Below are 24,925 nucleotides of genomic sequence, written 5' to 3' on the forward strand. Positions count from 1 at the left end.
AAAACTTTAGACTCACATTCTTAGCACATCTGAAAATTCATTCTAGAACAATCAACACATACATGTCATAATCACGTTGCATACCAGTTCTCATTATTAAACAGTTAAGCAATGCTGAGCCTAGTCAGTAACAGATCGGTGACTATTAATGAATAGCAGACACTATATGTAGAAAGACGTCGCCATATCCCTGAAAGATTTACAAAAACTTAATGTCATCATTTCCTCTGACGAGATATACATACAACGGGAGACTGTTTGTGAATTTCATACCATGAAACTTTGAGAGAAAAAATATAAACCTAATCATGCTTTTCTGGTTAGTGAAAAGCCACATGGCTTTTTAGTTTTTCTTATTTTGTTGACTTGGCGAGCATGTGTGTGTGCTTCAAATTGTTTTTCTTCTAGGGGATGGGACATCCAACCAGATGTCTGACATTTACCCCTATATTAGTGAGTCCAACCAAGAGATCTTTTCAGGATTCTAGCCGTCCCTTTCAGTGCAATCGTTTGTATTTCACTTGCACTTGGTTCACCGGGTATGCTTGCTATGTACTTTTTCAAGTTCTTTTTCATAAGCCCAGTTGCTCCTATGATGACTGGTATAATTGAAACGTCTTTTAATTTCCAATTTCGTTTCATATCATACATAAGTCCTTGATACTTTGTTATCTTTTCCCTCTCAGCTCTGTTAAGCCCTGTATCATTGGGTACACTGAACTCTATTACGGTCGCGTTTTTGTTTGCTCTGTCCCAAATCACTATATCTGGTTTAACAGCTGCGTTTTCTAGATATGTAGCAGTAGGGATTATGTAGTCATAGTGTATAGTGTAGTTGTCATTCCCTACTGTTCGTTCGGGTATATGTTCCCAGGAGTTTTTACTACACTGAATGTTGAGTTTCTTACCTATCTTCCAGTGAAGGTATTTGCAAACCCCATTATAGTGATCTGTATAATAACAATCTCCAAGTAGGACTTTGCAACCAGAAATCAGGTGGCTCACACTCTCAACCTAAATGCTTCAGAACCTGCATTTATTATTGTTGCTTAGACCACACATCTTTTTGAAAGTGTTTGTCATGAGGCCCTGGTCTTGTGCAGCCAATATGAACCTCTCTTGGTCGTAATGGAAGGATCCTCTTTTGAGCCAGTCAAGGGAACCATCCCTATCAATATATTCTTGGGATATTTCAGTCGGTAGGTATTTTGCCCGTTTATGGTTGGTCCATTCTTCTGTTTTAACACTATGGAACTGGCTAATGTATTTTTCTGACTTTTCTGGGCTATGTCAGTGGCAGGCTTGTTTGGGTTCTCAGTATCATTTGTAAGGCAATCTTTTCCAAAATGAGTGGCAGGTTGTGTTATAGATGTTGTGCTACTTGCTCGATTCTGATAATGGTCTTTAATTTTCATCAGCTTGGGGTTACAGGAACTTATTATGTACTGACCTATGCTGACGATTGTGGCTCTGTGTTAGTGACTGACTTCCGAGAGTCCCATACCTCCTTCTCGCCTGGGTATATACAAACGAGGCATGCACTGATTTCGATAAATAACTCGGTACAAGGTTAACATCTTCCTTGTCTTTGTGTCAAGCCAATTTATGTCTTTCTGAGGCCAGTCAATAATGCCAAAACTATATGTAAGTACTGGCATGGCAAGTTGATTAATTGCCGTAACTTTGTTCTTGTTTGTGATTTCGGTTTTGAAGATTTTTCTTACCCGGCATAGATATTCTTAGCTTAGTTTCTCTCTCATATTGGAATGCTGGATGGACTCATTTTCATCAATGCCGAGGTATTTGTATGTTTCCTGTTCATCCAGTTCTCTGATTACACTATTTTCATCGTGTTGTATATTTTCAGTAGATATCTTCTTGCCAGCTTTCAGAGTACACATAGTACACTTATCCAGCCCGAGCTTCATTTTGATGTCATTAGAAAAAGTGTGGACAATTTTCAGTAGATGATCTAAATCCTTATCCGAGCTAGCATACAGCTTACGATCATCCATGAAAAATAACTGGTTTATTAACTTGGAGGATTCTCTTTGGGTGCTGTAGCTTAGATTATAAGCACCTTGACAGTTCTTAAGAAGCTTACTTAGAGGATCAATTGCCAAGCAAAATAGTAGAGGAGATAAACTGTCTCTTTGGAAGGTTCCGTTTCTCTCCCGTATGTGTTTTCATATGACTCAACAAAGTTGACTTCTCCGCAAAAGAAGAACCACATACTTCACATGAATGTGGTTTCTCTCCCGTATGTGTTTTCATATGACGTGATAAATGTGACTTCTGTGCAAAAGAAGAACCACATACTTCACAAAAATGTTGTTTGTCTCCTGTATGTTTTTTCATATGATTAAACAAATGTGATTTCCTTACATATGAAGAACCGCATACTTCACAAACATATGGTTTCTCTCCCGTATGTGTTTTCATATGACCCAACAAAGTTGACTTCTCCGCAAAAGAAGAACCACATACTTCACATGAATGTGGTTTCTCTCCCGTATGTGTTTTCATATGACGTGATAAATGTGACTTCTGTGCAAAAGAAGAACCACATACTTCACAAGAATGTGGTTTGTCTCCTGTATGTTTTTTCATATGATTAAACAAATGTGATTTCCTTACATATGAAGAACCGCATACTTCACAAACATATGGTTTCTCTCCCGTATGTGTTTTCATATGACTCAACAAAGTTGACTTCTCCGCAAAAGAAGAACCACATACTTCACATGAATGTGGTTTCTCTCCCGTATGTGTTTTCATATGACGTGATAAATGTGACTTCTGTGCAAAAGAAGAACCACATACTTCACAAGAATGTGGTTTGTCTCCTGTATGTTTTTTCATATGATTAAACAAATGTGATTTCCTTACATATGAAGAACCGCATACTTCACAAATATATGGTTTCTCTCCTGTATGTGTTTTCATATGATAAAACAAAGTTGACTTCAGCGCAAAAGAAGAACCACATACTTCACATGAATGTGGTTTCTCTCCTGTATGTGTTTTCACATGACTCACCAAATTTGACTTCTGTGCAAAAGAAAAACCACATATTTCACAAGAATACGGCTTCTCTCCTGTATGGGTTTTCATATGAGTCGACAAAGTTAACTTCTCTGCAAAAGAAGAACCACATACTTCACAAGAATATGGTTTCTCTCCGGTATGCGTTTTCATATGACACAACAAATGTGATTTTAGTGCAAAAGAAGAACCACATACTTCACAAGAATGTGGTTTCTCTCCCGTATGTGTTTTAACATGAGTCGACAAAGTTGACTTCCATGCAAAGGAAGAACCACATACTTCACAAGAATATGGTTTCTCACCTGTATGTATTTTAATATGACGAACCAAATAGTACTTCCGTGCAAAAGAAGAACCACATACTTCACAAGAATGTGGTTTCTCTCCCATATGTGTTTTCATATGTCTCAACAAATTTGACTTCTGTGCAAAAGAACAACCACATACTTCACAAGAATGTGTATGTGTTTTCATATGAGTAAACAAAGTTGACTTCTGTGCAAAAGAAGTACCACATACTTCACAAGAATGTGGTTTCTCTCCTGTATGTGTTTTCATATGACGCAACCAAGTGTGTTTCCAGGCAAAAGAAGAACCACATACTTCACAAGAATGTGTTTTCTGTCTCGTACGTTCATTGTCTCTCATTTTGTTTTGTATCTGATTTAAAAAAAAATAAAACTCAATGGAGTATGTGTGTGACGCTAATAAATTTCAACTTTAGACATTTTAGATAAAGAAATTTTTTATCATGTTGATCCTTTTTAACCCTTTTTTTATTTAAACGGCACTGTTTTGGGGGGTGCAATTTAGTGTTATACTTGATAATAACCACCCGTTATAAGAACAATTTTTTTTCAAATTAGATAAAAACTTTTTGATAAGTCACATCCAGATTTTTCAACTTTAGACAATGAAGTTTCTAATTATTTTTAACCTTTTTTATCATCAATGAGAAAAGTCCAACTTATCAATTAATGGATTTCTTTTAATTGTTGCAAATTCTGAAAATATAAAAAAAATTGAAAACATACATGTCATGTGATAAAATTCAATTTATTTTGTTGATTTTTATTAAAAATATCCAAAACATTTATTATTGATGAAATTCAAAATAAAATGATTATAGTTTTATGCAATACTGGTTAGTTAGCAAAATTAATGTATTTCTATTTTCAAATATTCAATGTATTTCTATTTTCAAATATTCAATGTGTTTCTATTTTCAAATATTCAATGTGTTTCTATTTTCAAATATTCAATGTGTTTCTATTTAAAAATCTTTAACTAAAATCTTTATGAGGATTATTTATATTATTAGGATTCATCTTGGGTGTATTTTGTTGAACTTGGCAACTTTTTTTTCAACTCCGAATTATGTACAGAATTCTGAACAGAAGTCTTTATTTAGTACATTAGATTAGCAAGCTCTTATATTGTTAGCGATGACTGCTAGAATTCCTATGTAATTTCAAATTCCATTTTAAATCCCACTGATGATTGAAACTTCAATGACTAAGAGTATGTAACTTACAACTGAATTTTACCAAGTACTCTAACCATAGCACCACGGATCCTACAAGACAATCCTAGTACGAATTTTAGGAAATATTCTGGTTCGAGATGTTATCACTATTACTACATAATCTCTCTCATATATATATATATATTAATGTATATGTACATAAATATTATTCATTGCTTATTATTAATGGGTCCCATATCGTGTTAAATAGTATACTAGGTATGCTTAGTAGTTGCTCATCATTCAGAATATCTGCTGTTTTGTTAGTGAATGCCATGGCTAACATTTATGTATAATTTTCTACATTTACATGGAGGTTTCTCTTAAACTTTCCACCTCATTTTGATATGTATTGTTATTAGTACATATTGCTTTTGCTTGGTGTTGTAGGAAACAGTCTGTTACATTCTTTACATTATATAGATTGTGAGAATTGAAGTTTGGATATGAGAGTCTTTTAATTATGTTAACTCCACATGGCATCACATGATTTGGAAAGTAAAATAGACAAGAGTTTTATTGGTGTCGTGCATTCAAGTTTTGCAAACGCACATTTGACAGCTGGTAGCAAATGCACTGAACGATGAGGTCAGGTTGTCAAGATTGATATCATCAGTGGTGAAAGCTCAACTATTTGACATGCACAGATCTCGAATCGAGTCCACCTGAACAAATCAGGTCACATATATAGCCCAAAGAAAAGAGATCTAGCTGAGTTAACACATATAAAGGAAAAGAAAAGAAAAATTTGGATATTTTTCTTTTATGTTTCTGCTTGAAAAACGATGACGCACATAAGATAACCCAAAAATACAGATATACTCAAATTTTTATAATCTTATTGTAGGGTGACCAGAGCAGTAGACGGGGGAAAATGTCAGATAACTCTCTTAACAACACAGGACAATTCAGTTGGACAATTAAAAAACAAACTCATGTTAAACAATGCAAGTTGAAAATGGGCAGAATTGAAAAGGTCCCTAGAGGACGACTTTGAAATTGTTGCAAACCCTAACAAACATGTAGTCGAATGAGCAAACGTGACAATGGTAAGGTTAGAAGGAATACAAGACTATATGCAAAGGATAATTACATTAGAAAAATGCGCTTTTAGTGGGATGGGACCAGAAAAGCAGAATAGTCAGAAAACAGGGACTGGAATTAGGAATAGAGAAGTGAAGATCATAGTGATTAGACACGAACCACAAGATCTTCAAGTGACTAATCAGAAAGCACTAGCAAAAGTTAAATGGAAGATCTGGCTCAATGCAAGCCAGGAGTATGAAGACAAGCCCATGGAGGTTTGTCACATGAGACAGAGGATTCTAGTTGAGGCTATGGGTCCAGCCATTCCCTAAAAGTATGGAAATATAAAGTAGAGAGTAGAGGACTTGTATTTCAAACTAGAAAGAGGGAACAATTTTCTATTTTTATTAATACTTTTTATTATTTTTTATTTTTATATTATTTTTTATTTTAATTTTTTCTATTTATATTATAATTTTTCATTTTTATTTATTTCTGTTAATATTATTTTTTATTTTTTTATCATAATCATTATTTTTTATTTAATTTGATTATTATTGTTCACTATTATTTTTTTTATTTATTTCATCATTATTTTTGATTTAATTTGATTATTACTTTTCACTATTATTTTTTATTTAGTTCATCATTATTGTTTTATTATTCAATTTGATTATTATTGTTCACTGATTTTTTTTTATTTCATCATTATTATTTTTTATTTAATTTGATTATAACTTTTCACTATTATTTTTTTTATTTATTTCATCATTATTATTTTATTATTGAATTTGATTATTATTGTTCACTGTAATTTTTTTTATTTAATCATTATTATTTTATTATTTAATTCGATTATTATTGTTCAATACTATTTTTTATTTCATCATTATTATTTTTATTCACTTTTATTTTTATTTATTTTATCATAATCATTATTTTTTTATTTAATTTGATTATCATTGTTCACTATTATATTTTTTACTTCATTATTTTTTATTTATTTCATCATTATTATTTTATTTTTTAATTTGATTATAACTTTCCACTATTATTTTTTTATTTATTTCATCATTATTATTTATTATTTAATTTGATTATTATTGTTCACTATTATTTTTTATTTATTTCACCATTATTATTTTTTTATTTAATTTGATTATAACTTTTCACTATTAATTTTTTTATTTATTTCATCATTATTATTTATTATTTAATTTGATTATTATTGTTCACTATTATTTTTTATTTATTTCACCATTATTATTTTTTTATTTAATTTGATTATAACTTTTCACTATTATTTTTTCATTTATTTCATCATTATTTATTATTTAATTTGATTATTATTGTTCACTATTATTTTTTTTATTTATTTCATCATTATTATTTTTTATTTTATTTGATTATTATTGTTCACTATTATTTTTTTATTTATTTCATCATTATTATTTTTTATTTAATTTGATTATTATTGTTCACTATTATTTTTTTTATTTATTTCATCATTATTATTTTTTATTTTATTTGATTATTATTGTTCACTATTATTTTTTTATTTTTTTCATCATTATTATTTTTTATTTAATTTGATTATTATTGTTCACTATTATTTTTTTATTTATTTCATCATTATTTTTTATTTTATTTGATTATTATTGTTCACTATTATTTTTTTATTTATTTCATCATTATTATTATTTTTTTTATTTGATTATTATTGTTCACTATTAGTTTTTTATTTTTTTAATCCCCATTATTATTTTTTATTTAATTTGATTATTACTGTTCACTATTATTTTTTTATTTATTTCAGCATTATTATTTTTATTTAATTTGATTATCATTGTTCACTATTATTTTTTTATTTATTTCAGCATTATTATTTTTTTATTTAATTTGATTATTACTGTTCACTATTATTTTTTTATTTATTTCAGCATTATTATTTTTATTTAATTTGATTATCATTGTTCACTATTATTTTTTAATTTATTTCAGCATTATTATTTTTATTTAATTTGATTATTATTGTTCACTATTATTTTTTTATTTATTTCATCATTATTATTTTTTATTTAATTTGATTATTATTGTTCACTATTATTTTTAATTTATTTCATCATTATTATTTTATTATTTAATTTGATTATTATTGTTCACTATTATTTTTTAATTTATTTCATCATTATTATTTTTTTATTTCATTTGATTATTATTGTTCACTATTATTTTTAATTTATTTCATCATTATTATTTTATTATTTAATTTGATTATTATTGTTAACTATTATTTTTTAATTTATTTCATCATTATTATTTTTTATTTAATTTGATTATTATTGTTCACTATTATTTTTAATTTATTTCATCATTATTATTTTTATTTAATTTGATTATTATTGTTCACTATTATTTTTTAATTTATTTCATCATCATTATTATTATTTATTTAATTTGATTATTATTTTCACTGTAATTTTTTTATTTTTTTCATCATCATTATTATTATTTATTTAGATTATTATTTTTAACTATTATTTTTTATTTTTTTCATCATCATTATTATTTTTCATTTTATTTGATTATTATTTTTCACTATAATTTATTTATTTTTTTCATCATCATTATTATTTTTTATTTAATTTGATTATTGTTCACTATTATTTTTTTATTTATTTCATCATTATTATTTATTTTATTTGATTATTGTTCACTATGATTTTTTAATTTATTTCATCATTATTATTTTTTATTTTATTTGATTATTATTGTTCACTATTATTTTTTTATTTATTTCATCATTATTATTTTATTATTTAATTTGATTATTATTGTTCACTATTATTTTTTTATTTATTTCATCATTATTATTTTTTTATTTCATTTGATTATTATTGTTCACTATTATTTTTTTATTTATTTAAACATTATTATTTTTTATTTAATTTGATTATTATTGTTCACTATTATTTTTTTATTTATTTCATCATTATTATTTTATTATTTAATTTGATTATTACTTTTCACTATTATTTTTTTATGTATTTCATCATTATTATTTTTATTTAATTTGATTATTATTGTTCACTATCATTTTTTTATTTTTTTCATCATCATTATTAATATTTATTTAGATTGATTATTATTTTTCACTATTATTTTTTTTATATTTTTCATCATCATTATTATTTTTTATTTTATTTGATTATTATTTTTCACTATTATTTTTTTATTTTTTTCATCATCATTATTATTTTTTATGTGATTTGATTATTGTTCACTATTATTTTTTTATTTATTTCATCATTATTATTTATTATTTCATTTGATTATTATTGTTTACTATTATTTTTTAATTTATTTAATCATTATTATTTTTGATTCAATTTGATTATTACTTTTCACTATCATTTTTTTATTTAGTTCATCATTATTGTTCACTATTATTTTTTTATTTATTTCATCATTATTATTTTATTATTTAATTTGATTATTATTATTCACTATTATCTTTTTATTTATTTATTCATTATTTTTTTTTATTTTATTTGATTATTATTTTTCACTATTATTTTTTAATTTATTTCATCATCATTATTATTATTTATTATATTTGATTATTATTGTTCACTATTATTTATTTATTTTTTCATCATCATTATTATTTTTTATTTAATTTGATTATTGTTCACTATTATTTTTTTTATTTATTTCATCATTATTATTTATTCTTTAATTTGATTTTTACTTTTAACTATTATTTTTTTATTTATTTCATCAGTATTATGTTTTATTTTATTTGATTATTGTTCACTATGATGTTTTTATTTATTTCATCATTATTATTTTATTATTTGATTTGATTATTATTGTTCACTCTTATTTTTTAATTTATTTCATCATTATTATTTTTTATTTAATTAGATTATTATTGTTCACTATTATTTTTTATTTATTTCATCATTATTATTTTATTATTTAATTTGATTATTATTGTTCACTATTATTTTTTAATTTATTTCATCATTATTATTATTTATTTAATTTGATTATTGTTCACTATTATTTTTTTATTTATTTCATCATTATTATTTATTATTTAATTTGATTTTTACTTTTCACTATTATTTTCTTATTTATTTCATCATTATTATTTTTTATTTTATTTGATTATTGTTCACTATGATTTTTTTATTTATTTCATCATTATTATTTATTATTTAATTTGATTATAACTTTTCACTATTAATTTTTTATTTATTTCATCATTATTATTTATTATTTAATTTGATAATTGTTCACTATTATTTTTTAATTTATTTCATCATTTTTATTTTTTATTTAATTTGATTATTATTTTTCACTATTATTTTTTTATTTTTTTCATCATCATTATTATTAGTTATTTAATTTGATTATTGTTCACTATTATTTTTTTATTTATTTCATTATCATTATTATTATTATTTATTTAATTTGATTATTGTTCACTATTATTTTTTATTTATTTCAGCATTATTATTTATTATTTAATTTGATTATTATTGTTCACTATTATTTTTTTATTTATTTCATCATTATTATTTTTTATTTAATTTGATTATTGTTGACTATTATTTTTTTATTTTTTTCATCATCATTATTATTATTTATTTAATTTGATTATTGTTCACTATTATTTTTTATTTATTTCATCATTATTATTTATTATTTTATTTGATTTTTATTGTTCACTATTATTTTTTTATTTTTTTTCATCATCATTATTATTTTTTATTTAATTTGATTATTGTTCACTATTATTTTTTTATTTTTTTCATCATTATTATTATTATTTATTTAATTTGATTATTGTTCACTATTATTTTTTATTTATTTCATCATTATTATTTATTATCTAATTTAATTATTGTTCACTATTATTTTTTTATTTATTTCATCATTATTATTTATTATTTAATTTGATTTTTATTGTTCACTATTATTTTTTATTTATTTCATCATTATTATTTATTATTTTATTTTATTATAACTTTTCACTATTATTGTTTTTTTTATTTCATAATTATTATTTATTATTTAAATGGATTATTTTTCACTATTATTTTTTTTATTTATTTCATCATTATTATTTTTTATTTAATTTGATTATTATTGTTCACTATTTTTTTATTTTTTTCATCCCCATTTTTATTTATTATTTAATTTTATTATTATTGTTGTTCACTATTATTTTTTCATTTATTTCATCATTATTATTTTTTATTTAATTTGATTATAACTTTTCACTATCATTTTTTTATTTAGTTCATCATTATTGTTTTATTATTAATTTTATTATTATTGTTCACTATTATTTTTTTTTTTATTTCATCATTATTATTTTATTATTTGATTTGATTATTATTATTCATTATTATCTTTTTATTTATTTCATCATTATTATTTTTTATTGTATTTGATTATTATTTTTCACTATTATTTTTTTAATTTATTTTATCATCATCATTATTATTATTTAATTTGATTATTATTGTTCACTATTATTTTTTTCATCATCATTATTATTTTTTATTTAATTTTATTATTATTTTTCACTATTTTTTTTTTATTTATTTCATCATTATTATTTTTTATTTAATTTGATTATTATTGTTCACTATTATTTTTTTATTTATTTCATCATTATTTTTTTTATTTTATTTGATTATTGTTCACTATGATCTTTTTATTTATTTCATCATTATTATTTTATTATTTAATTTGATTATTATTGTTCACTATTATTTTTTAATTTATTTTATCATTATTATTTTATTATTTAATTTGATTATTATTGTTCACTATTATTTTTTTAATTTATTTTATCATCATCATTATTATTATTTAATTTGATTATTATTGTTCACTATTATTTTTTTCATCATCATTATTATTTTTTATTTAATTTGATTATTATTTTTCACTATTATTTTTTTATTTATTTAATCATTATTATTTTTTATTTAATTTGATTATTATTGTTCACTATTATTTTTTATTTATTTCATCATTATTATTTTTTATTTTATTTGATTATTATTGTTCACTATTATTTTTTAATTTATTTCATCATTATTATTTTTTATTTAATTTGATTATTATTGTTCACTATTTTTTTTTATTTATTTCATCATTATTATTTTTTATTTTATTTGATTATTATTGTTCACTATTATTTTTTAATTTATTTCATCATTATTATTTTTTATTTAATTTTATTTTTACTTTTCACTATTATTTTTTTATTTATTTCATCATTATTATTTTTTATTTTATTTGATTATTGTTCACTATGATTTTTTTATTTATTTCATCATTATAATTTTATTATTTAATTTGATTATTATTGTTCACTATTATTTTTTATTTATTTCATCATTATTATTTTTTATTTAATTTGATTATTATTGTTCACTATTTTTTTAATTTTTTTCATCCCCATTTTTATTTATTATTTAATTTTATTATTATTGTTGTTCACTATTATTTTTTCATTTATTTCATCATTATTATTTTTTATTTAATTTGATTATAACTTTTCACTATCATTTTTTTATTTAGTTCATCATTATTGTTTTATTATTAATTTTATTATTATTGTTCACTATTATTTTTTTTTATTTCATCATTATTATTTTATTATTTGATTTGATTATTATTATTCATTATTATCTTTTTATTTATTTCATCATTATTATTTTTTATTGTATTTGATTATTATTTTTAACTATTATTTTTTTAATTTATTTCATCATCATCATTATTATTATTTAATTTGATTATTATTGTTCACTATTATTTTTTTCATCATCATTATTATTTTTTATTTAATTTGATTATTATTTTTCACTATTATTTTTTTATTTTTTTCATCATCATTATTATTTTTATTTAATTTGATTATTATTGTTCACTATTATTTTTTTATTTATTTCATCATTATTTTTTTTTATTTTATTTGATTATTGTTCACTATGATTTTTTTATTTATTTCATCATTATTATTTTATTATTTAATTTGATTATTATTGTTCACTATTATTTTTTAAATTATTTAATCATTATTATTTTTTATTTAATTTGATTATTATTGTTCACTATTATTTTTTATTTATTTCATCATTATTATTTTTTATTTTATTTGATTATTATTGTTCACTATTATTTTATTTATTTCATTATTATTATTTATTATTTAATTTGATTATTTTTCACTATTATTTTTTTATGTATTTCATCATTATTATTTATTATTTAATTTGATGTTTATTGTTCACTATTATTTTTTTATTTATTTCATCATTATTATTTTATTATTTAATTTGATTATTATTGTTCACTATTATTTTTTAATTTATTTCATCATTATTAATTATTATTTAATTTGATTTTTACTTTTCACTATTATTTTTTAATTTATTTCATCATTCTTATTTTTTATTTAATCTTATTTTTATTGTTCACTATTATTTTTTTATTTATTTCATCATTATTATTTTTTATTTAATTTGATTATTTTTTTTCACTATGTTTTTTTTATTTATTTCATCATTATTATTTTATTATTTAATTTTATTATTATTGTTCACTATTATTTTTTTTTTATTTCATCATCATTATTATTATTTAGTTAATTTGATTATTATTTTTTACTATTATTTTTTTTATTTTTTTCATCATCATTATTATTTTTTATTTAATTTGATTATTACTTTTCACTATTATTTTTTATTTATTTCATCATTATTATTTTTTATTTAATTTGATTATTACTGTTCACTATTATTTTTTTTTTTCATCATCATTATTATTTATTTAGATTGATTATTATTTTTCACTATTATTTTCTTTTCATCATCATTATTATTTTTTATTTTATTTGATTATTATTTTTCACTATTATTTTTTATTTTTTTCATCATCATTATTATTTTTTATTTAATTTGATTATTGTTTACTATTATTTTTTTATTTATTTCATCATTATTATTTATTATTTAATTTGATTATTATTGTTCACTATTATTTTATTTATTTCATCATTAATATTTATTATTTTATTTGATTATTGTTCACTATTATTTTTTTATGTATTTCATCATTATTATTTATTATTTAATTTTATGTTTATTGTTCACTATTATTTTTTTATTTATTTCATCATTATTATTTTATTATTTAATTTTATTATTATTGTTCACTATTATTTTTTAATTTATTTCATCATTATTAATTATTATTTAATTTGATTTTTACTTTTCACTATTATTTTTTTAATTTATTTCATCATTATTATGTTTAATTTAATCTTATTTTTATTGTTCACTATTATTTTTTTTTTTATTTCATCATTATTATTTTTTATTTAATTTGATTATTATTGTTCACTATTATTTTTTATTTATTTCATCATTATTATTTTTTATTTAATTTGATTATTTTTTTTCACTATGTTTTTTTTATTTATTTCATCATTATTATTTTATTATTTAATTTGATTATTATTGTTCACTATTTTTTTTTTATTTCATCATCATTATTATTATTATTTATTTAATTTGATTATTATTTTTCACTATTATTTTTTTATTTTTTTCATCATCATTATTATTTTTTATTTAATTTGATTATTATTTTTCATTATTATTTTTTTATTTTTTTCATCATCATTATTATTTATTATTTAATTTAATTATTGTTCACTATTATTTTTTTATTTATTTCATCATCATTATTATTTATTATTTAATTTGATGATTATTGTTCACTATTATTTTTTTATTTATTTCATCATTATTATTTTTTATTTAATTTTATTATTATTGTTCACTATTATTTTTTTATTTTTTTCATCATTATTATTTTTTATTTAATTTGATTATTATTGTTCACTATTATTTTTTAATTTTTTATTTAATTTGATTATTGTTCACAATATGGAGGAGTTAACATCAACGTTGCGGATGTCAAAGACAGTAATAGGATCCATTCAAAACGGCCTAGAGTTCGTTCGGAGTTTGGAAGTGGAGAAGAGGAACCAGCGAGAAGGAATTCGATGTTGAGTGAGATCTATATTCTGTTTTTAATAAATATTCCTTTCTCGGGATTTGTTTTATACGTAACACTTTGGAAGATGCTTTCGGTTAACCATTTTGTCAGAGTATGTGAAGCGTTAGGAATGAGTTATGAAAGAAAAGATTATGAGAAAGACAAAAGAAATCAATTTTTTCTTGTTTATAAACTCGAGCATGGAAGTCATCAAGTCTCATCTACCGATGTTAATTTTAAATTATCAGATGGTATTCATCCTGCATCGCGTGTTCCCCATATTAAAACATTTTACAAAAGAAGAGAAACTTTTCTTGGGAAGAAAAGTTGAGTTAACAAGACAATAACGAGTTTTCCGAATATTACGCAATGTAATTCCTTATGTTATGAATGGTGGCTACAACTGATAACATAAAGAATTACTTAGCTTAATATCCATAAAACTACTTGTATGCGGCAATTTTCAATGTGATATTCGTTTTCAGCATACCGAAAACATATAGAATTCGTCATGTTAAAGCTGACTATTAAGGTGGAAAGTAATTAAGAACTTACCAAAACGGCTTTAAGCCCCTCCCCCAAATATCACAATGTGGCCAAAAAGTGGGTGCTCATTTTACATTAAATTTATATAAAAAAGTGATCTCCACTTTTAGAAAAAATACTTTCCTCATGTCATCGAAACTAGTTCTCTGCGCCTCTTGAAATATTTATTCATTTTCAGCATCCTTGAAAACGTATAAAAGTCGTCATTGTAAAGAATATTTGTAATTTTGAAAGATTTTAGAAATTGACCTTTTTTTATGTTTAAGTCAGTAGTGAAAACAAAATCTTAAACTTAAAAACATATAAAATTTATAAAATTATTATTTTTTTTTTTTTTGCTTTGTTTTGTTTTGGTAAACGATAAAGAAGTTACTTTTTTTTGTTTAAGTCAATATTGAAAACAAAAACAATCGACAGCGAAAAATCAACATTTTCATTAGGATTATTCGCTTTTTTTTCTGATTTCATGTTTCCATAAAGCCACAAGGACATTAAAGAACAAAAATCAATAAAAATGTGATCAATTCTGTACGAGAAAACGAATACAGAATTCGCCACCACTGAGTACATAAAGAATTACGTATTGTCCCTTTTTTTATGTTTAAGTCAGTATTGAAAACAAAATCTGATAGATTAGTGACCATTCGATAATACTCCGATGAAAAAATGGAAACAGATGAAAATAAAAAATACACATGCGCCATTGCGCCATGTAGTAATACTTACGGTTTTTTGTTTTATAATCTGCTTTCGATTAACTTTATCTGCTTTTATAAAGGAAACGAGTTTTCAAATGTGATTGACTTTACAAGCTCAACTTAACATTCAAGATGACGAACGGAAGAGCAAGTTCGCAGAAAACAAAATTGAAGAGGAAAAATAAAAATAAAAACAAATCATTTCGAAATAGAGCCGATCTATTTGGTTAATATTATGGATAAAATTAATATCATTTTATTTAACATTTTAATATTTACATGAGAGAGAACAGATTAAAAGTTTCATCTTTATTAATTCCCTAATTCGTTGCATGTGCAATTTAATGGCGGAAACTAATAGTGTTTAAAGCCGTATTTTCGTATTTTTATTTATTTATTTTTTTATATAGATTTCTGATTATTTCTTGATTGTGTCTAAAATAAATCTATACGAGAAAAAAATGAATTAAAGAGATTAAATGTAAAACAAATTTCACTCAACAAAAAATAAAGTAGAAAAATATTTTGTAATAAAAAAAAATTAGGTGCATTCAAAATAATTATAATAACAATTCACCGTTTTGGGGAGTTTTGTTAAGAGAAACCAGTAAATAAAAAAAACTGACAAAGCAAGATAAGTTACTCTTCTACCTAACTGGATAAGTTATGTATTTTAATGTTCTTATTCAGTTCGATCAGTTACTCTTCTACCTACTTCGATGTTATGTATTTTAATGCTTTTATTCGGTTCGATAAGTTACTCTTCTACCTACCTGGATAAGTTATGTATTTTAATGCTTTTATTCGGTTCGATAAGTTACTCTTGTACCTACCTGGATAAGTTATGTATTTTAATGCTTTTATTCGGTTCGATAAGTTACTCTTCTACCTACCTGGATAAGTTATGTATTTTAATGCTTTTATTTGGTTCGATAAATTACTCTTCTACCTATCTGGATAAGTTATGCATTTTAATACTTTTATTTTGTTCTATAAGTTACTATTCTACCTACCTGGATAAGTTATGTATTTTAATGATTTTATTTGGTTCGATAAGTTCAAAATAACACTGGTTCTTATCATGAACATGTCGTATCCATGAACGAATACAATAATAAGATTCAAAATAGTATCTCCTAATCTGCTGGAACCAAAAAAGAGACCAAAATCCGCGCTGGGCTCGTGAAGTCATCAAGGAGCTAGCATTTCCTTTTTCTTCTGTTGATAAAACTTGAAGCACTTACTTGCGACTCTCAGGAAGAGTGGCAGCAGAAACCTTTTATGTGGGTGATGACTCTTTTTATATTGGTAGTTGTTACGTTTAACTTATTTGATTGGCTAACTGGATTATAAGAGGGATGGAGTGAACTGAATTTTGCTTGTGATTTCAGTTTGCTTTTGACTCTTGTCTCGTGTGTTATTCTATCAGCGATTTCTTTTATTTTTATTACCATCGGATTTTTTTTCTCTACACGACGCTTTTTTTCTTTCCTTTGCCTTACTGTTATTTTTAACAGTTATTTTTTGGACTTTCTTTTAACCAGTTTTTTTAACGGTTCGGCTATGGCCGCTTCGGCGTGCCAAACGCCCATTGTCGTCGACATTTTGGAAGCGGAAAACGGCACTACTTCTACGCCAAACACCTGGACCAAACCACCGAAAGTGGATATCAACGTCAATGAATTCATTGAAAAGGCAAAACAATGCCTGGAACTTGTCACCAACAAAGGACTAATTGTCAACGTGCCAAGATTGGAGGAAATCCAAAAAAAAGTGTCTGACTATATTTATAGTCGACAGAAAGTTAAAAAAAGTTATAAGAGCAAATGCAGATATCGTCACCAACCTTTTGGCTACAGCTGGTTTTAGACCCTTGCGCATCGTCAAGTGCAAGGGCTACAACACATGGAGTGTACTTTTTAACTCCCCAGAAGACTGCCTAACTATCTCACAAAAAGAGATAATCACTCAAAACTATATTCTAAGATCAGAATATATGGGAAAACGTCGGACTACGGTGTCCGTTTTTAATGTACCTCACCACATTGAAGGAGAACACATCGGCGCCTTCCTTCTAAAATATGGTGAAATGGTTTCGGTGCAGGTGGACGAGTTCCACGGCATATGGTCATATGACATCCTCCTCGATAAGGCAAACTTCGATGCGATCCCTTTCTTCCTCGAGGCGAGAGAGGAGAAACTCCCTATAATAGTGGCTGGCCGAAGACCGACATGCTGGAATTGCAGCGAAATTGGCCACCTCACGTCAGAATGCGCCTTAAAAAAACCTCCTCCAAACACCAAAAAATCCATTGGACAACACTTGGGATCCTCATCAAAAAGCGGTCCCAAGCCGCCTACCAACAAAACAGAATCAGACGAAATCCTCAGGGGAGAACCCTGACAAATAACCCCTGGGAGAAAAACCCCTGGACGCCTGAGCCTTGACCAAATGAAAGAACAGGCAATGCTGCAAAACGACCCCGGAAAAGAGAAATATCTGGAAATTGTCAAACTAAAAAAGAAATTAGACGCTCAACGCCCATCACCCAAATCCCCATGTAAAGCCACTTCTCCGAAACCAAGCCCCAAATCTTTAACCAACCCTATCACCCAGTCTCCTACAAAACCAAAAACTCCTTCCCCCCTCAAACTGCCTCCTCCAGTTACAACTCCGGTCCCTTATAAACAGCCTAAACTAATACCCTTAAGCCCTTCGAAAATACACAAACCCTCCTCTCCCATTCCATCCACCTCTGCGACCACTCACAACACTCCCCTTGCATCTCCTTCTAAAAACACACATTCTGCTATGGACATTACCCCCGCGCCTGAACACAAGAAAAAGACTCTCTACCTCCTTGGAAAAGACATTTGCATAATAAACCAAGCCGCTATTAACAACCACAAGAACTTTAAAGGAACTGACCTCACAAAACTAATTGAGTTCAAGGAGGTGGGGGGAAACTAATAGATACCCCTGCTAATTTTCCAAATGCCAAAAGAATCTTAACCGTTGTTCGGAAAAAAGAAGAGGCCAAGGATCTTTGGCTAATGTTCGAAGAGGCAAATAAAGCCTTCAACCTCCCCACTCCCCTTGTTGTGTTTAAAGATTGTGACATAAAAAACCTTAAAAAATGTTGTGTTGGGAGGGTCCCGGTAAAAATGCACCCCTCCCTATATAGGATAGCAAAACTAACCTATCCTTTGCATGTCGGTGGTATCTCTCGTGACGGCCTCATCGATACTACGATGGGTAGTTATTCCCTCACGAGAGCCGTCAGCATGCTCACGGCCGCGATGTTCGTTCCTGGTTCCCAACCCTAAGGCACCACCATGGATCTCAAGCTTGCTAGTTTAAATGTCCGAGGGCTAAGGGCCGACTCGTGAAAATGACGCTTGAGTTTGGACCTGCAGCATCTCGGAGTGGATATTTGTTGTGTGCAGGAAACCCACCTTATTCCTGGTGACCATTTGAGTGCACTGTCTAAGACCTTTGAGGCTTACTCAGCGCACTATAATTCTCGCTCGAGAGGGGTTTCCTGGCTAGTTAAAAGGTCTCTAGATGCGTCGTGTGACCCGTGTTACTTGGATCCGGAGGGAAGACTATGTGTTTTGGATGTTACCATAAAGGGTAGGGCATTACGTCTTATTGGGGTTTATGCGCCCAATAGCCATTCTGAGCTGGCTGGTTTTTTTCGGCGGATGGAGCAGTTCTTAGATGTTTCCAGAACGGTTATCTTAGCGGGAGACTGGAACGCCGTCCTGGATCCCGAGTTAGATCGATTTGGGTTAACATCTAGGGGAACTAACAGAGATTGGGATGCTGTTTTATTTCGTGAATTTGTGGATAAGTTTGATCTTATCGACAAGTTCTGAAATGAAAAGCCCCGTGACTTAGTGTGGACTTGGACAGGTAGAGGCGGCTCCGATTCGATACAGCTCTCAAGCTATATCGACCGGTTCTTAGTTAGGCGAGTCAACGTAGGAGTATTGGATTGTCCAAGTTTCCACAATATAGTTTACTCGGATCACAGACTTGTTCGTGTACGGGTAAACTTAGATAGACCTAAGCCTAGATTAGCCGGTTACTGGAAGCTCAACACGTCGTTGTTCGATGTGAAGGGCTTCTGTGACGGGCTATTACTAACCCTACAGCGGGAATTGACGGGGGCAATTATTGGGAATAAGTGGTGGGTAAAAGTTAAGGAAGCCATTAGGTCCTTTGCTGCTGACTTTAGCAAAAGACTCAATCTAGATTCTAGGGCAGCTAAAGTGACACTAAAGTCTAGACTAGATCGGGCGGTGGAGGAGGGGGATAGTGCTAGCGTTAATATAATTAGGGCTTGGCTTGCCTCCCTTGCTGAAAAGGAGCACCAAGCCTTAGCGATTAGGGCTAGGTTAAAAAGAATGCCCCAGGAAGCAACAAACATGGCCGCTGAACTGCGTGCAGAGGAGCTTAGGCAAGCGGCTGATAGGCACATCACTCGTGTCACATTGCCGGACGGGCGTACCGTGACCAGAAACCAGGGTGTGCTGGAGGCGTTTAGATCCCATTTCCAGGAGCTTTTTTCCATGGAACCCGGTCTGTCATTAGAACAGTTCGACACCTATTTAGCTGACTTTTCTCGTCTTTCGACGACCGAAGCGTCTAGGTGCAAAGGTGGCATAACGGAGGATGAAGTCATTGAAGCCTTAAAGCGGTTCAGCCTTAATAAGTCACCGGAGATCGATGGTCTTCCCTACGAAGTGTATTTGAGGTTGTCGCACATCTTTGTCCCTTTACTGACGGTTTTGTTTAACTCATGGTTTAGGAACGGCTCAATCCCCAAGTACTTTACCATGGGTTTGATAAAACTTGTCCGTAAAAGCAAAGATGGTGGGGATGGGTTAGGTAATTTCAGGCCCCGTAACGATGCTTAACGCTGAGTTAAAGATTTTGGCCAAGATTCTCGCAAATCGTCTGCAGCTTGTCCTGGCTCGTCTTATTAGCCCCGAGCAAACGTGTGCCGTGAAGGGCAGGACAATCCAGGATAACTTGCACTCGATATGCCTGAGGATAGAAAAAGTCGACACTGAGGCCGCGCTGATCAATTTAGATCAGTCCAAAGCCTTCGATAGGGTTGACCATCGGTACTTGGGGGCTGTTTTATCGGCGGCCGGTTTTGGCCCGCAATTTCGCTCTTGGGTTCATCTTCTCTATACTAACCCCACGGTGATGGTGGAAGTAAATGGGAAGAGGTCGAGACCCTTCAGTTTGTCACGTTCCATTCGTCAAGGGTGCCCGTTATCACCCATGCTATATGTGCTTGTGATCGAGCCATTTTTGCGCAGGCTACGCGGAATCACTTTGCCAGGTGTGGATGCCCAGGCGAAGTACTCCGCCTATGCCGACGACGTAACTGTGCTTGTAACGAGCAGTGCTGAGATTAGTGTCGTCGGTGTAGAAATCAGATTGTATGAAACGGTAACAGGGGCCAAAATTAACTGCGACAAGTCTTCAGGTTTGCGCATTGGTGCCTGGAGGGGTATGCCCCTTCAGGGGCCCTTTAGTTGGAGCGATGGGCCTTGCAAGATACTCGGCGTCTGGTATGGTCCTGACCTCCAGCTGGAGAAAAATTGGTCGGAGGTTCTGAAAGCGGTACGGTCTGCAGCTTCACGGTGGATCAGTAAAAACCTTTCATTAAAGGGGCGAGTGGAGGTGTGTAATACCCACATCTATCCAATCGCTATTTATCGTCTATCAGTGCTTCCAATCCCGTCAGATACACTGTTATATTTGCAGAGGGCTCTTTTCAACTTCTTATGGCTTGGAAGGGCCCCTAAGGTCTGTCGCGATGTCTGCTACCTACATCCTTCTGAAGGCGGTCTCGGTATGCCAAACGTGGAGATTCGGCTATACACGCTACGGCTCTACTATCTAGATCGAATGTGCACACAAGATAGGGAAAACGGTGGCCTCTGGATGGAGGACACCAAGAAAGCCTTCCTGGCTTTGAGAGGGGTGCACTACTCCGAGGGGGAGGCACACAGGTTGCCCCGAGGTGAATGTCCCTTCTACCGCGAGTGCCGGCGCGCACTGAAGTCCCTCTTAAGAGTGAAGGAAAGCCCCTCTAACACTCTGCTGTTGTCCCGAAAGGCATTATATCGGGTTTTAGTGAAGGGATCCGTAACGGATGTCATCAGTGAGAGGCTCCCTTTGACGAAGGAGCAGCTCTGCTCAATCTGGCCTTGGGCGCCTGGGTCAGGATGCCTCACTAACGACGAGGCTTCCCTGACCTGGCTGGTAATTCGGGATGCTCTCTGGGTCGGTAAGAGACTCCACTCAGCTGGCTTGGTGGACTCGCCTATTTGTAAACGGTGCGGCGATGAGGACGAGACTTTATGTCACGCCTTCGTTTATTGTCACATCGTGGCGCCACTGATTGAGTTTGTTACAGGTCTCATGGTCCGCATACTAAACACATCCTCATTAACCTTGGTTCCTATTAATGTCTGTAGCAATTGGGCTCCGACAACGGATAGGCTCAGAAAGGATTTGTGTTTGACCTTGCTAGCTGTGATGAGAGGTGTTATCTGGAACACACGTATGAAAGTGGTCTATGGATCTGAGGACTTCGCTCCCCTCGACCTTATATGACTCTTCCATCATTATTTAAAGGATCGTATCAAGGCCGAGAGAGTTAGACTCTCTCCGTCAGACTTTGTTGAATGGTGGGTGTCAGTTGCGCGTGTGTGTCGGGTGAGAGAAGCAAGTCTTGACTGGTTCTTGGATGTTCCTTAGGAAAAAGAATTTTGGGTAACAGGAACGAACGTCAGCCCTGACTCGTTTTTAGTCCAGAGTAGGTCACGATATAGGCAAGAGTAGGACCATTATTTAGGCTTCTTTGTTCATAACCTAGCTAGTGTGTGATAGCGATCATTAGGCCCCTTTTAAGTTTGTCCCTGCGTTTTTTTTAACCCCACTCCCCTCCCCAATTAGGTGACAGATCGCTTGATTCGCCAGAGATGCGGGTTCCCTTTCGAAGTTTTCGTAAGAGGTGTTTTAAATAAAGCGTTTGGACCCGCATCTCACCCTTTCGACTGGCGAATCAGTTCATCTGCCATAGTTTAACAACGGGGGAGGTATTTTGTTACTAACATTGTAAATATTTCATTTGTATTTTGTATATAAAATTTTTATCTTCCCAAACCCCCCCTTTCTTATGGGTTTTAATTAGGTTATCATGGTATGATGTTCTTATGGTGATTGATGAAGGATGTATACGCTGATGGATGTATAGTATGAATGTGGTATTATGGTGTAAGTAGAGTGAAAGTAGGAACTAGTTAGGTTAGATTAGTTAGCACTAGTCAGAGAAGACCGTCCTTTCCCCTCCCCCATCTTCGGCCTTGTGCCAAATTTTTCTGATTTTTACTTTGTAAATTTTCCGAAAATAAATACTGTGATTTCAGTTTGGGATTGGAGTTGAAGGAAATCGAATCGTTACCCTTATTACCAGACCGACAAGGTTCTACAATTTTTACCTAGTCACAGGTCGCAACAAACCATTGTTGCAAAATAAATGTAAACAGTGGGGGGGATACTCTATTATTGGTATTAAAAAATTCCAACAATAGAGTGATGTGGTTCTCGGTTGATTAACTGTGTCGGATATATACTCGAGAGTCAAAACAATGATAAAAATGTTTTCTTGTCACAGCCTTAGTTATAAAATAAAATGGACTTCCTGACATTTTTTTGGAGGGGGGGGGGCTTTTGTAGAACTTATGAGCGACGCGTTATCTTTCGTTTTGATTATGCAAAGCTGGATCTGTTATTAAACTTCTATTTGGAATTATGCAAAGCTGGATCTGTTATTAAACTTCTACTTGGAATTATGCAAAGCTGGATCTGTTATTAAACTTCTATTTGGAATTATGCAAAGCTGGATCTGTTATTAAACTTCTACTTGGAATTATGCAAAGCTGGATCTGTTATTAAACTTCTACTTGGAATTATGCAAAGCTGGATCTGTTATTAAACTTCTACTTGGAATTATGCAAAGCTGGATCTGTTATTAAACTTCTACTTGGAATTATGCAAAGCTGGATCTGTTATTAAACTTCTACTTGGAATTATGCAAAGCTGGATCTGTTATTAAACTTCTACTTGGAATTATGCAAAGCTGGATCTGTTATTAAACTTCTACTTGGAATTATGCAAAGCTGGATCTGTTATTAAACTTCTACTTGGAATTATGCAAAGCTGGATCTGTTATTAAACTTCTACTTGGAATTATGCAAAGCTGGATCTGTTATTAAACTTCTACTTGGAATTATGCAAAGCTGGATCTGTTATTAAACTTCTACTTGGAATTATGCAAAGCTGGATCTGTTATTAAACTTCTACTTGGAATTATGCAAAGCTGGATCTGTTATTAAACTTCTACTTGGAATTATGCAAAGCTGGATCTGTTATTAAACTTCTACTTGGAATTATGCAAAGCTGGATCTGTTATTAAACTTCTACTTGGAATTATGCAAAGCTGGATCTGTTACGAACTTCTTCTTTGAGGGGTGGGGAATAATTAAGCTTTTTTGTAAAAACTATCTTTTTTTACGAGCAATGTTTTTTTTTTTTTGTAAAAACAATGTTCTTTTTTTTTAATCCAATAAATATCTTAAGACTTCATTTTATTAATTATCTTTGAAATAGTACCAGAAAACTAATATTTATCTTTCAAGGGATGTGGTACAATAAATTTATTTAACTTCTAAATTTGAATTTGTCAGTTTCTGACGCCGCCAGGAACACATTTTTCATTACAACATTTTTTGTTCATGTATATATATTTTTTTAACAATGTAAGTCTTTGTTATAACTAGTGGTCGTTGTTGTAAGCCCAAGCGCTAATTTTTGCTGGTTGGTTGGTCACAATTACCAAATAAACACTCCCTTAAAAATTGCCCCCCTCAAAAAAAAAGTGGCCGTAAAGAGGGTGCTTAT

At 28.7% G+C, this 24,925-nt stretch overlaps 1 protein-coding gene across 1 annotated transcript; it reads right to left on the bottom strand.

The window, feature by feature from the left end:
* Window positions 1-685: 685 nt before the first annotated feature.
* Window positions 686-16,068, bottom strand: LOC145271381 (uncharacterized). The gene is made up of 2 exons (XM_080126921.1): window positions 15,965-16,068; window positions 686-4,052 (listed from the first exon to the last, which is right to left on the bottom strand). The coding sequence occupies exon 2, from the start codon at window positions 3,694-3,696 to the stop codon at window positions 2,113-2,115; it is 1,584 nt and encodes a 527-aa protein (XP_079983047.1). The 5' UTR covers window positions 3,697-4,052; window positions 15,965-16,068; the 3' UTR covers window positions 686-2,112.
* Between the last annotated feature and the right edge of the window lie 8,857 nt (window positions 16,069-24,925).

The sequence above is a fragment of the Euprymna scolopes genome, chromosome 46 (genome assembly GCF_053919585.1).
Source record: "Euprymna scolopes isolate OS-2025 chromosome 46, ASM5391958v1, whole genome shotgun sequence".
In the NCBI taxonomy this organism is placed as follows: Eukaryota; Metazoa; Mollusca; class Cephalopoda; order Sepiida; family Sepiolidae; genus Euprymna; species Euprymna scolopes.